The sequence below is a fragment of the Rhincodon typus genome, chromosome 28 (genome assembly GCF_021869965.1).
Source record: "Rhincodon typus isolate 14 chromosome 28, sRhiTyp1.1, whole genome shotgun sequence".
NCBI lineage: Eukaryota > Metazoa > Chordata > Chondrichthyes > Orectolobiformes > Rhincodontidae > Rhincodon > Rhincodon typus.
In genome coordinates this window covers 12,945,616-12,958,819 of record NC_063359.1, presented here as the reverse complement: position 1 = coordinate 12,958,819, position 13,204 = coordinate 12,945,616, and the positions used below count along the sequence as shown (strand labels likewise).

The 13,204-nt window shown below is 40.7% G+C and overlaps 2 protein-coding genes across 2 annotated transcripts in view; one reads left to right on the top strand and one right to left on the bottom strand.

Annotated features, from left to right (window-relative positions):
- The window catches only part of trim32 (tripartite motif containing 32), a 4,464-nt gene extending 833 nt beyond the window's left edge, over positions 1–3,631 (top strand). The window contains exon 2 of the mRNA XM_020513993.2: positions 1,325–3,631. Within this exon, the coding sequence (XP_020369582.1) occupies positions 1,350–3,284 (1,935 nt within the window). The 5' untranslated portion in view covers positions 1,325–1,349 and the 3' untranslated portion in view covers positions 3,285–3,631. The remainder of the gene's footprint in view (positions 1–1,324) is intronic.
- The window catches only part of LOC109912707 (astrotactin-2-like), a 1,431,562-nt gene that overhangs the window by 550,030 nt on the left and 868,328 nt on the right, over positions 1–13,204 (bottom strand). Inside the window, exon 16 of the mRNA XM_048613352.1 lies at positions 5,181–5,360. Within this exon, the coding sequence (XP_048469309.1) occupies positions 5,181–5,360 (180 nt within the window). The remainder of the gene's footprint in view (positions 1–5,180; positions 5,361–13,204) is intronic.

Genomic DNA, 13,204 nt, shown 5'->3' with positions numbered 1-13,204 from the left:
CCCACCCCCCCACCCTCTCAAATCCAACAACCCCCCTCAAATCCCCCACCCCTTCCAACCCCCTCAAATCCAACACACACCCCCAACTAGCCCCCTCAAATCCAACCCACTCCCCCAACCTTCTCGTTCTTCTGAGCTCACCTGCTCCACAAACAGCTCAGTGACCTAAACGTATAAAGTATTCACTTTGGTCACCTTCCCCTGCACTGCTCCACCCACCCCAATTTTGCTAGGGTCTGCAGGGTGCACAGAGGAGGGAGAAATAGTTTGGGGGTTTTTAAAAGTGCACTGCCCCTTAGCGAGGTGCTCACTGAAGTATAGGGGACGTTTCAGGCCCTGTGCAGATATTTTTCAGCGAGTCAAGTCTGGTTGCTGTTCTTGGATCTGGAGCAAACCACAATGACAAAAAGGAAATAATTGTTAGTTGCAGGGAACATCAGAGGCAATTCTGAGATGCAAGAACAGGGACGATCTTGTAAAATAGAATCCCAGCAACTAGTATGAAGGTACTGGTGGTAACAGCACTCCATTTTGAAGTATATAGCACATGTTGGGCCAGAATGTGCCATTTACAATTTTGACTTTTTTCCTTCTGAAAGTGAAACTAAATGCGGGGAAAGATGTTTAACTCTTACTATGTTCTTCGCCTCCGTGTCAGATTCTAAATATTTTCCGTGTTTTAAAAATTTCCTGTTTTTATTCGGTGTTGTGTATAATGATGTGATGTGAGCTTATTGAATTATTAATTGGTTTTCATGAAGTATAATTAGTATATTTGCATTCAGAGGTTGAAATTTCCGATTGCTTGTTTTTCTATCAAGGTGCACTAATTTTATTTTTGGGATGTTGTTGATGGCAAAACTTTGAAAGAACATTAAGAACTGCTTTATAAAAGGACTGACTAGCCTTTTTCAAAGGAAGGCTGTTTCTCCTGAAAGTGCATATCTGACAAATGTGAGCCTGGCCAAGTTCAAAACTATAACTCAACATGCAAATTAGTCTTTTTTCTCTCTTAATGATCATTCTGGGAAGCCACTACATGTCTCACTATAAATCTGGCTGCATAATGGTAGAAAAACTGTTGTTTATACATTGTTCCTGTCAGTAGATTGTTTTTTATCCATCTCCCACAGTTCAGGTTTCTTTGAGTCCAAAGATGAGTCAGCGTTTTCTTGTTTGCTTCTGTTTATTTACTATGATGTATAAACTTGCACTGAAATTAAGCTTACATGAACCGACTCTGAAGGGCAAGACGTTCTCAAAGATGGAAAAGATCAACACAACAACTCTTATTTAAAAGTCTCTTTGCTGTTTTCACTTTTAGGTGACATAGGTAGTTAACAGTGGCAATGGCAACTAGCCTGGATGCAGACATTGTTCGTGAAGTACTGGAATGTCCCATCTGTATGGAGACCTTCAACCAAACTGTAATAAGGCCCAAACTCCTACAGTGTGGGCATACAATTTGTAAGCAATGTTTGGAAAAGCTCATAGCAAACAGTATAAATGGAGTGCGTTGTCCCTTTTGCAGCAAAATAACCAGGATGAATAATCTGTCGCAACTTTCAGACAATCTTACAGTTTTAAAAATCATTGATTCAGCCTCTCTGAGTGAAGCAATGTGTACGGTCATGTGCAAAGTCTGCCGGAAGAGGCTGCCTCGAAACTTCTGTGAGAACTGCTGCCTGGTCCTTTGTGAGGCCTGCAAGACTGACTGTCATCAAGCGCAAGGGCACACCGTTGTCACAATTCGCGCTGAGGCTGAACAGCGGCGGAAGGAGATTGGGATTAAGCTTGCCAAGCTACGGGAGATGATGGTGGACATGCAGCGCAAGAAGACTGCCATGGACACGGTTGCAAAAAACATGCAGTCAAAATACAAAGCAGTCCATCAGGATTACAGTCGGGCTGAACAGAGGATACAGGAGGAACTGGCCAAATCTCGCAGGGCTTTCACATCAGCAGTGTCAGAAGTTGAAAAGGTGAACAATCAGATACTGGAGGAACATGCTTATTTGATCAATATTGCTGAGGTGCAGATTGTGTCACGCTCTGATTACCTCAGCACCAAAATCAAGCAGGCAGACACAGCTCTTCTTGAAGAAGCCATTGATGATGAGGACCCTGATTTGACTAACAACATGCCTACTCATTTAACACTGCAGCAGGTAGATTTGGTTAAAGGAGACCACCTAGGGCCAACAGAAATTGGACAAATTGAGACAAGGCCTTATACTGTTCCCAGTGAAGAGACACTCATGGAGACATTTACCCCCACTGCCTCAACACAAGAGACAGACTCCCCAAAAGATATGGCCAGTGTCCTGCAAGCATCATCTCCAAAAAGCAGGGAGCCTGAAAGCATGGCCTCCGGACCCCCTAACTGTCAGCTGATGAAGAAAATTGGCTCCCATGGAAACTTACCAGGGATGTTCCACCTTCCGGTGAGCCTGTGCGTGACAGTACAAGGGGAAGTGCTCGTGGCAGATCGGGGAAACTTTCGAGTTCAACTGTTCAATCAGAAGGGCTTTATGAAGGAGATTAGAAGAAGCCCAAATAGTATTGACAATTTTGTTCTCAGTTTCCTTGGTGCTGAGCTCCCGAACCTGATACCACTGTCTGTGGCTGTCAATAGTATTGGCTTAATTGGGGTGACTGACAACTATGATAATTCTGTTAAGATTTACACGACTGCAGGGCAGTGTGTAGCGTGTCACAGGAACCAGCTGACAAAACCATGGGGTATCGCTGCAATGCCTTCTGGACAGTTTGTGGTGACAGATGTAGAAGGTGGAAAGCTTTGGTGTCTAACTGTGGACCGTAACGTTGGTGTTATAAACTATTCTCGGCTGTGCAGCGCAGTCAGGCCCAAGTTTGTGACCTGTGATGCGAATGGCAGTGTATACTTCACTCAGGGCCTGGGCCTGAACCTGGAGAATAGTCAAAATGAACATCACCTGGAAGGTGGCTTCTCTATTGGCTCCGTTAGTCCTGAGGGCCAGCTTAGTCGTCAGTACAGCCACTTCTTTGCTGAGAATGAAGACTTCCGTTGCATTGCAGGGATGTGTGTTGACATCAACGGGAACCTGCTTGTTGCAGACAGTGGGCGCAAGGAGATTCTCCTCTTTCCCAAAGAGGGTGGATTCGTCAGTCTGATAAGAGAAGGTTTAGTGTGCCCAGTCGGGGTGGCTGTCTCACCCAAGGGTCAGCTTCTAGTATTGGACTGCTGGGATCACTGCATTAAAATCTACAACTATCATTCAAGGCAGCATGTAACAAATTGAGTTTTAAGTAATCAGGCACGATAAACCCATATAGCACTCCAGTACTTTTTTTTCTCTGGGAGTAGAAAGCAAACCTTGCTTCCTTCCTACCAGCACCACAATCAGCTGTTTTGGCCATGCATCCCTCCCCAATAAAGTTTTTTCAATAATTAATGACATTATTAATTCCTTGTACTGTATGTTACAAAACTTAGTTAAATAGACTACTCTGGTTGCTGTATCATTGCACATGGCTGAATTTTTGATTTGCAGTTTGGTACTTCTGTGAACAATGTAAGGTTACCTTACGTTTATTAAATGGGGTACTTATTATAAAGTGTTTCAGAAAATAAAACTGCTGGATTTCATCCAACCATGTGGAATACTTTTTGTTTGAAAACTTTGACAATATAAACTGTAACTATTCCAGTCTAGAATGTCTCAGGCCAAGTTACTAATGGATTTTTGAATTAAGATCATAGAATGTCTAAACAAAAGTGAAAGAACTGGAAACCACCGTAGATATTTATTTACCATAAATCTTCAATAATGATGAACATTATAAAGCTGTAATAAAAAAGAGGCTTAATTCCAAAAACAGTGCTCCACAGTAAGGAGGAACTAAATGTTAATTATCTTTACTCAGACCATGCCTTCTAAACTGAATAAGTCCTTGAGTTGCTTGGGTCTGCACAAAAAAAGTTCAAGACATCTGGTGTTTCCAGGACATTTTTTTTTCCATGCTAGAGAGGTGCCACGTATATAAGTGTCAAGAATACAAAAAAAGAAAACATGACTTTTAGGTCTTAACACCATGACATTCTAACAATCCATTTGAAAATGTTTTCGAAAGGGTAGCAGTGCAGGACAGTGCCAAAGTCTGATGGAAACCAGGCTAACTGAGTACGTTTCAGTGGATTTCCAAAATATGCATTTTCAAAACCTCACTAAATATGAGGGCACAAACTTTGCTTATAAAGTATCTGACTCTAATCTATAGTTCTAGCCTGTTCTTGAATGCTTGCTACAAAATACAAGACAGAAATCCTAAACATTTAGTTCACATGCACCTTTTAAATTGTTTGTAAATCAATTTCTAACACAACGTGCCATGTCAGAGTGCAATAGTCCACTGAATTTCAAAAAGCAGCCACAATCCTCTGCACCTATTGCACATCTTTCTTTTTCCTTTTCATCACTGAATCAAACTTCAATGTTAGAGTAATTTTTGTCACTTCTCGCCATTGACTGGTGCTCCATGTAATTCCACATTTCAAAGGATATCTTTTAGCTTAGTTGGCTGGACAGCTAGTTTGTAACACAGTTATATCAACAGCATGGGTTCAATGCCCACATTGGCTGAGGTTACCTTTCACAAACATTCCCCTCATCTGTGCGATGATGGCCCTCAACTTAAACCAACGTCAATCGTGTCTCTAATGAAAGAGCAGCTAAATGGTCCTCTGAGACTCTGCATCTTTATAGGGTATCATCAATGTGGAACTGACAGTCCATCAAAGATGTGTTGATAAACTGTTGTCAACAATTTGCATTTATAAAGCACCTTCAATGTATTAAAATTTGCCAAGGCATTTCACAGTTTTATTAATGAGACAAAATTTGAAAGCAATTCAGAAATAAATATTGAGAAGGATAAACAACAGCTTGATCATTTGGTAGGTCTTAAGGGATTTCTAAAATGAAGACCGAGAGGTAGCAAGGACTTGGGGGGAAATTCCAGATCTTCAGGCCTAAGTAATTGACATTGCTGGGTTTGACAAGAGCAGTAGTGGACAACATTACATCAAGCTGTAGTCTAGGAGCATCTCAAAGTGACCTTTGATAATCTGACTTCATTCCAGCTTCCTTAAGTACAGTTCTTATGGAAATAATGATAGGAAAAAAAAATTATCCTACCTTTCTGATACTGGAGCCAAAGCTGTTGCTGGACCTTCTTGCTTGGAAAGTGTATTTTGCATGTGAGTTCTGAGCCATAGAGAGCCTCAGCTATATAATGGCTGCCATACTGCTGGATGACAGAAATCAGATCCTCTCTGCTACTCTCTCCCTTCAGCATTTTCAGCATATTGGAAAAACCTGTGCCGCAAAAGAATATTTGTGTTTACAAGTAGAAAATCTGGGAGTTCTTTCACAGGCAATTATTATTGCCTTTCAGTTGACTAGTAAAGATCTGCCTAATCCCTTCCCCAAATTTCCAGTGCACCGTTACATAATTTGCAAATAAATGAACCTTAGAAAATATTTGGAATTGTAATCTTTTCTCTTCAATCAGTTTTGTGCCTTTCTTCCATAAGCAGCTAATAAGTGGGTATAAATGCAAAATTATGCAGATGCTGGAAACCTGAAATAAAAACAAAACAGAAAACCTCAGAAATAGTCAACAGGTCACACAGCATCTGTTAGGAAAGTAACAAAGCTCCTTTAATCAACAGTCTTTAAGCAGATATTTTACTGGGGCAGGAAAACGAGGAAAGAACAAAAGTACAGTTCAGTGAAGGTGTGGAAAATAGGAGTAATTAAATAGTAAAAATGTACAAGGTACAAATGAATGATCGTAGGGCAAGGAAGAAAAAAAAATGTTCGGAAGTATAGATGAAAATGTCATCGGAGCAGCCATTGGCATCAGTTGCTGTCAGAAAAAAACGGCATCAGTCATTGTGACTGAAATTGTTCGTCTCAATTTTGAGTTCAGAATGTTGTAAAGCACCCATTTCAAAAGCTGAGGTACTGTTCCCACAGTTTAAATTTAGGTTCATTGAGAGAATGCAGGAGGTCAAAAACAAAGTGGAAGGATTGAAAATCTGATAACAAGAAGCGCAGGTTGTTATTTCTAAATAGAAATGTTCCACAAAGTGTTCATTTAATTTGTGTTTCATCTCCCCAGTATAGAAATTATTGACTTGTTAACCCTATATCTCTCTCCAAAGTCAGCCTTACCCACTGAGTATTGCCATAATTTCTGCGTTTATTTCAGATTTCTGATATCCACGAGTTTTTGCTTATGTAAGTCACTGCTTGACCTGGAAAGAGGTTTCTGTCCAAAAAAGGAAGTTAAAGGGTAGCTGTTGATCTCTTATCCTTGCACGTGAAGCATGCTGCAGAAAAGGGAGAAGGCCTTTGGAGATGATTGCAGTTTGGGGAGGCAAAGGGCCAGTGGTATTATTACAAGACTATTAATCCAGAAACTCAGCTTGTGTTCTGGGGACACCAGTTCAAATCCAACCATGGCAGATGGTTGGAATTTGAATTCGATGAAGAATCTGGAATTAAAGGACTAATGGTGACCATGGAACCATTTTCAACTGTCGGGGAAAAAAAATAAAAACCTCATCTGGTTCACTAATGTCCTTTAGGGAAGGAAATCTGTCATCCTTACCTGGTCTGGCCTATATGTGACTCCAGACCCACAGCAATGTGGTTGACTCTTAACTGTCATTTTGACTTGATTTATTGTCACTGTTTTCCATGCTATTCAGGCAAATCATACCCAAATAAGTACATCAGCATAATAGCACAGAATACAGAATATAGTGTTACAGCTACAGAGAAGATCAACTTTAATAATGAGATCCATTCAAAAGTCTGATTAACAGCGGGGAAGAAGCTGATCTTGAGTGCGTGTGTTCACACTTTTGCATCTTCTGCCCAATGGAAGAGGATGGAACAGAGTATAACCAGGGTGGGAGAGGTCTTTGACTATGTTGGCTGCATCCCTGAGGCAGCAGGAAGTGTAGATGGAGTCAATGGATGGGAAGCTGGTTTGCGTGATGGACTGCGCTATGTTCACGACTGTAATTTCTTGTGGTCTTGGGCAGACTCGGTTGCCACACTTAAGTTGTGATGCATCCGTATAGGATACTTCCTATGGTGCATCTATAATTTTTTTTTAAGACCAGGCAACTAGGAATTGGCAACAAATGCTAGCCTAGCCAGAGATGCCCACATTCTTTGAATGAGTAAGAAAAAAGAATATATCATAGAGGGAAATGTCCCTCTGGAATGTTGAAAGGAGCAAAGCGTGAGATTGGTGGCAGTGACATGCTGGAATGATAGAAATGGAGCATAATTCATTGGAACATGGAGGGTTGTATGGTGGGGGGGTGAAAACGATGAAGCCACTTGTAGTTCTGGTCAAGAGGAGAAGGTGTCAGAACAATAAAGCAGGAAATGGAACAGACACAGCTGAGAGCCTTTTCAACCACATTAGTTTGAGGGAGATGAAAAACACGAACAGCATTGTGGGTGGCACGGTGGCTTAGTGGTTAACACTGCTGCCTCACAGCACCAGGGACCCAGGTTCGATTCCGCCGTCGGGTGACTGTCTGTGTGGAGTTTGCACATTCTCCCCATGTCTGCGTGAGTTTCCTCTGGGTGCTCCGGTTTCCTCCCACAGTCCAAAGATGTGCAGACTACGTGAATTGGCCATGCCAAATTGATCATAGTGTTCAGGGATGTGTAATTAGGTGGATTGAGTCTGGGTGGGATGCTGTGAGGTTAGATGTGGACTTATGGGGCCGAAGGGCCTGTTTCCACACTGTAGGGATTCTATGATCTATGGTGTATGGAAAATAGGATCATCATAACAGATCTTGAGGAAGTTGGGAGAATAGAATAGAGGCCTTCGAGGAAGAAAGTAATTAAGGTAACTGTGGGTTTATAATAAATAGAAACTTGTTCATCTATCTCAGGAAATGGAAATACAGAAACAGGCAGAAAAGGTGGCGAATCAGTGAATAATCATGCAAAGGTGAGGGAAGGGCTGTACTGGAAGTAAAGTGATTAGATTTTCTTGTTCAGGCAAGAGCAGAGATGGCGTCAAAACAATCATTACTGTTTTTGAAAATGAGCTGAAAGGACCCAAATAGATTTGGAGCAAAGAATGTTCTCTCCTTGTGAGAAGGCAGGCATAGCTTGGGTAATGTGACAATCTGAGAAGTTGAAAGCTGTGGAAGGAAGATCTCCAGAGAAGATTAGCATGGTGACAATTTAGGAAACAATATCATCTGCTTTTGCCTTAGACCATCATTCTTTCGTGATATTAATCACTCCAAAAATTAGATCAAAATGACCACACACTTTTTTTTCAGACAGAAACTGAAATTGATTGTGCTATTGACATTTACTTTCAGTCAACTAGTAATGATCTATCAAAGCAACAGTGCTAGAAAACTGTCCACAAAGTTGCAGCGATCTCTGTGGCAAGCTTTGCTTTCTTGTTGTCGGTTTAAATCTAGCACTAAGTCATTGGTAACTCCAGGCATCCAGCAGCAATGCAGTCATCAAGCAGACTAAGCACCTATCACATTGAAGTAATCACAGTCAGCAAACCACAAAGCAAAGGAACAAATCCCTTCACTTTTACTTATCCATAAAAGGTATGGCGAAATAAATGATTGCATCGTACACATTTGATTAAGACAGAAGCTAAATTATAAATAATTAGTTAAGGAAAGAGAAAAACTGAAATTTAACACACCAGAATTATTCTCACTGCCAGTTATAAACTTCAAGCATTGTTTAAAAAATCAAGAACACCTCCTTCAACATAAAACTTTTCTAAGGTTTTTACAGTGAAACTATTTATAAATTGCAGGTTTTTTTCGTCAGTTTGGCAATATTTTTGACTTTGTTGATTTGTTCACACCTCAAGGGGAACATTTCCTATGCACATACTGTTCATGTTAGCTAGCTGCATTAAACAAGTGAACTTGATATTTGGAAAACAACTAAGTTTAAGTCGGAGATAGTAGGAACTGCAGATGCTGGTGAATCCGAGACAACAAGGTGCAGGGCTGGATGAACACAGCAGGCCAAGCAGCAGCATAGGAGCAGAGAGGTTTAAGTTGGCCGTTTTTAGGTCTGTGTAATCCCTAATTAATTGCAAGTATAGTTTACTTACAACTTTGCGACTGTATCTATATAAACATGTTTCTGCTGATTTTGTAAATGATATAGAGATACAATTAGTGAGTTTTAGTAAGAGACTCACAGTTTCTAATAAACTCAGAGGCTTTAAAGAAATAATAATATTTTTGATAGAAATAATACTTTAAAGAAGTATTTGCAAAAAACATTGAAGAACATAAAACCTCATGCAGGATTCAAAACCGTAACACAGGAATTAAGAAAGATATTACCAATCAACTAAACTGTTTGTGAACTTCCTGCGATGAGGCCTGAACACACTGGTCAGCAATTCTGATTCCAGCTCCTTCAGAAATGCACAGCATAGCTGAAATCAAGCTGTTCTCTCACAGTGCAGGATAATCAGGGAGGTCAAACCGCTCCCCATTTTTCAGCAGTCTTTGTGCTGGATTCTGTGATTTCAATGATTAACAGCATAGGCAACCCCTTTGACAGCTGCTGTGGAGGCAGCGTATGTAGGTAGATGTTTGGTTGATTTAAGGCATTAGGGTACCAGATAGAGAAGGGTCCGGTGTCTTGGTAAGATAATTGATGGAGTGCTTAGGATAGGATGGGGTCCAGATGGCAGGTAGGTGGAAGGGGTTGTTACCCTGGATGGTGTCATGCTGGTGAAGAGAGGGTTTATTGGATCTACTGGTGGGTGGTGTCATTGGGTGTCAGGGGTTCAGGCTAACAATGGGGGTATTGTTGGGATTCTGGGAATGATGGGGAGGGAGGGTTTGGAGGAGGTCACCTCTCTGGTTGGGGGAACCTAGTCAGGTTGTGGGTGCCAGGGATCCAGGTGCTTGTAAAGAGATTTGAGGGATGTGTAGTTGGAGGAGGTGAGTGGTGAGTTGGGTGGTTAATTTAGTAGTGGCTCAAGATTTTGATGAGGTTTTTGATCCTCTGACTATTCCTGGCTAACCGAAACTGAACCCTCTGAGTTCTTTGCCTTTTAATGGATTCTGTCAGAGGGTTCCAGGTGGAGGGGAATTACCCATCGGAGTCTTCAATTTCCCAGGCAATTCCTGTGCAGCCTATAATTCCATGCAGTCCTAATATGCAACTCCAGTCCGTGCTGCTGTAATGACTATCTGGCCATTGGTTATGGCCAGTTAAGTAGGGTTCTGTTATGGGGGTGTTACTGATGCTGTAATTTCTCCTTTAAAACACAAGTGCCTTTTTAGACCCAGAGTGGAATAAACATGGTGCATGAAGTGCCAGCTCACTTTCCAGACCGATTTTCTGCTGGTTCTTGATCAAACTGTCTAAAAATCAATTAAATATTTCATCCTGCAGAAAGAAAAGTGTCAGGAACAGCTGTACATGTGCATATTATGGGACGGGTACAATGCACACATATGTTCCAGACACCACCTAGATCAGCTGTCATCTAGGGTGAAAGTACTGGAAAGTATAACTCACTGACAACAACATTTTTTAATTTCTGCATTTAACAGTGCCCGCATAGGCTTCAAAACTTGAGTAATGTGGACAAACACTAACTCTTCTGCTGTCATTACCACCACAGAATTTGCAACCACTCTCTCTCTCTCTTTCCCACCACTATGCTACCCAACCTAACGTGTATCTCCAGCATTTTCTGCTTCTATTTTAGGAAGTGAAAAGCTGAGCTGTATTCACCAGAGGTTGTACCATGTCCAATCTGTTGTGTATCTCTTTTAGCTTGGGCTATCCTAGAGATATCTTTATCACTGTGTGGGCTTCTGAGTTAGGGAAAGGAAGAAGCAACAAAAGACCCAATCTTGTTTGTTAATCAGCAAACCATGCTGGGAAACTGCATGGGTGAGGTTGTGTCAGTATAGGATTGCAAGAAGATTGGATGAGGTCGTTGTGGTCACTCTACAATGAAATATTTTCCAGCATTTGAAAGCAACACCTATATATGATTTAGAGACAGTAAGAACTGCAGATGCTGGAGTCAGAGATAACACGGTGTGGAGCTGGAGGAACACAGCAGGCCAGGCAGCATCAAAGGAGCAGGAAAACTGACATTTCGGCACGTGTCCCTTCTTCAGAAACATCAACTTTCCTGCTCCTCTGATGCTGACTGACCTGCTGTGTTCCTCCAGCTCCACACTGTGTTGTCACCTACATATGGTTATTGACTATTGAGAGAAAATTATAGCTCATGAACCAGCAAACAGTCGTACCTTCAAGGGACGAAGAAAGTAATAGACAGCTGGTGGATTCAGTAGATTCTATGAATGTGCTCTTCCTGCATGCTCTCCTATCGTGGTATAGAACTTGAAACATTTACTGTTCTGTGCACAACTAATAAAACCTGAGGGATTGTACAGACGGAGTTATCCAAAACTACCAGTGTGAATTAAGATCCAAAGTGCATTTGTAGTTGTCTTTGTGTATTGTTAATCGGCACTTAAGGTGGGGGAAGGAATAATGCTAGTGTATAATTACTGAAAAATGTAAAACTTGCCAAATGTTAGACCATACGTAAAGCAATTAAAAGAATGATTGCCATATGTAAGCATTGCAGTTAAATCATTAAAATTTTACTGTGCGATGTGTTGTTCTTTCTTACTGCACCAGCCTTAGCCAAATGTAATCATAGGGCTGGGTAGGAAGGGCAGGGTTGATGATGAGAATTCTAAGGCCATGTGTTGGATAATTTGAGTGAAGCCTTTCAACAGAAACCAATAATGAAGCTGTTTGACCATGGATCCTGTCCAAAAACAATTTCATGAAAATTAAAATCAAACTATCAACAGATTTTTGCTTATTAAGGTTGCATTAAAAAACAATTATGCAAAAGTCATGCAGTATTTAAGGAGCAGTTGACTACAGATCAAAAATTAGTAATATTTGTGAAGGGCAAACTTACAAAAAAAATCACTACAGCAGTCAAGATAAGGAACCAGTTCCACTTAATTCAGTTAGGGAGAAAGATGGATCTGCTCACAAGATCAATCCAGCTTTAATGCACAATAAAATAACTGCTGGCACCACATTAGCAATGTACCAATGGTACTGGGCGGATAGCTTTTAACGTTATTTACGGTGTTTATTGTTAAATGTAATGTGCAGGTTTAATACTGAGGAAAGATAAATAAATAATTATGTTATTTACAATTTTATACTTGAGGGTCTGTTTATAGTAGTTACTCTTCACGCATACTTACTAACCAACATGTTCAGAGTAGTTATTCCACTCTTCTAGAGATAGGACATGAATTGAGGGCTCCTGGCTCAGAGGTAGGGACACTACCACCATGCCACAAGATCCCTTAGGTACTCTTTGTACTCTTAGGTACTTGAGTACATATTGTATATCATATATTGGTAGTGTTCTATGTTGGAAGATGAAAGATATTATTTTATCATTACTAAATCATTGTAATGTTCACACCTGTAAAATAGCCTGAATCTTTTATGGTCACAAACATATTTGGGTTCCAAATCCATTGAAATGATATGTTTGGAATTCAGATGTTGCCACCATTTTATTGCACCACAAGTCAAATGAAAACTAGGCACCTGAACCGTTCTTTGACAAAATGTGAAAATAAGAGATCCTCATCAACAAGCCTTTCCTTCTGAGCCATTTAACAGTTCCTATTGCAGGCCATCTTTGTGAGATACCATAATTAAATCAACTACAAACCATGAGGGCAAGATGTTGTACATTCCTGGGGTGACACACTTTTCCAGCATGGGACAGCTTTGGTTCTGATTTCAAAACAATCCATGGTATTAGTCGTACCCCATTCAAATAAAAGGAGTACCTCCAGAAGGTCAGACCTCAACTTTTTGTTCGCTTTTGCAGTGGAACAGTTCCCAGATTTTCTTTTCAATTAGGCATTTCATGACTAATTTTAAACCAATTTGCAGAGTTATTTAGTTCATCAGGTTGGATTAGATAGGCTTCATGGCTTTCATCTGCTGTAAAAAACACTCGTCCTCTTTTCCTGCCAAATCATACATTAGCTGTTGAAAATATACTTAGTACAACCTCCAGTTCTCTGAAAGAAGAATTA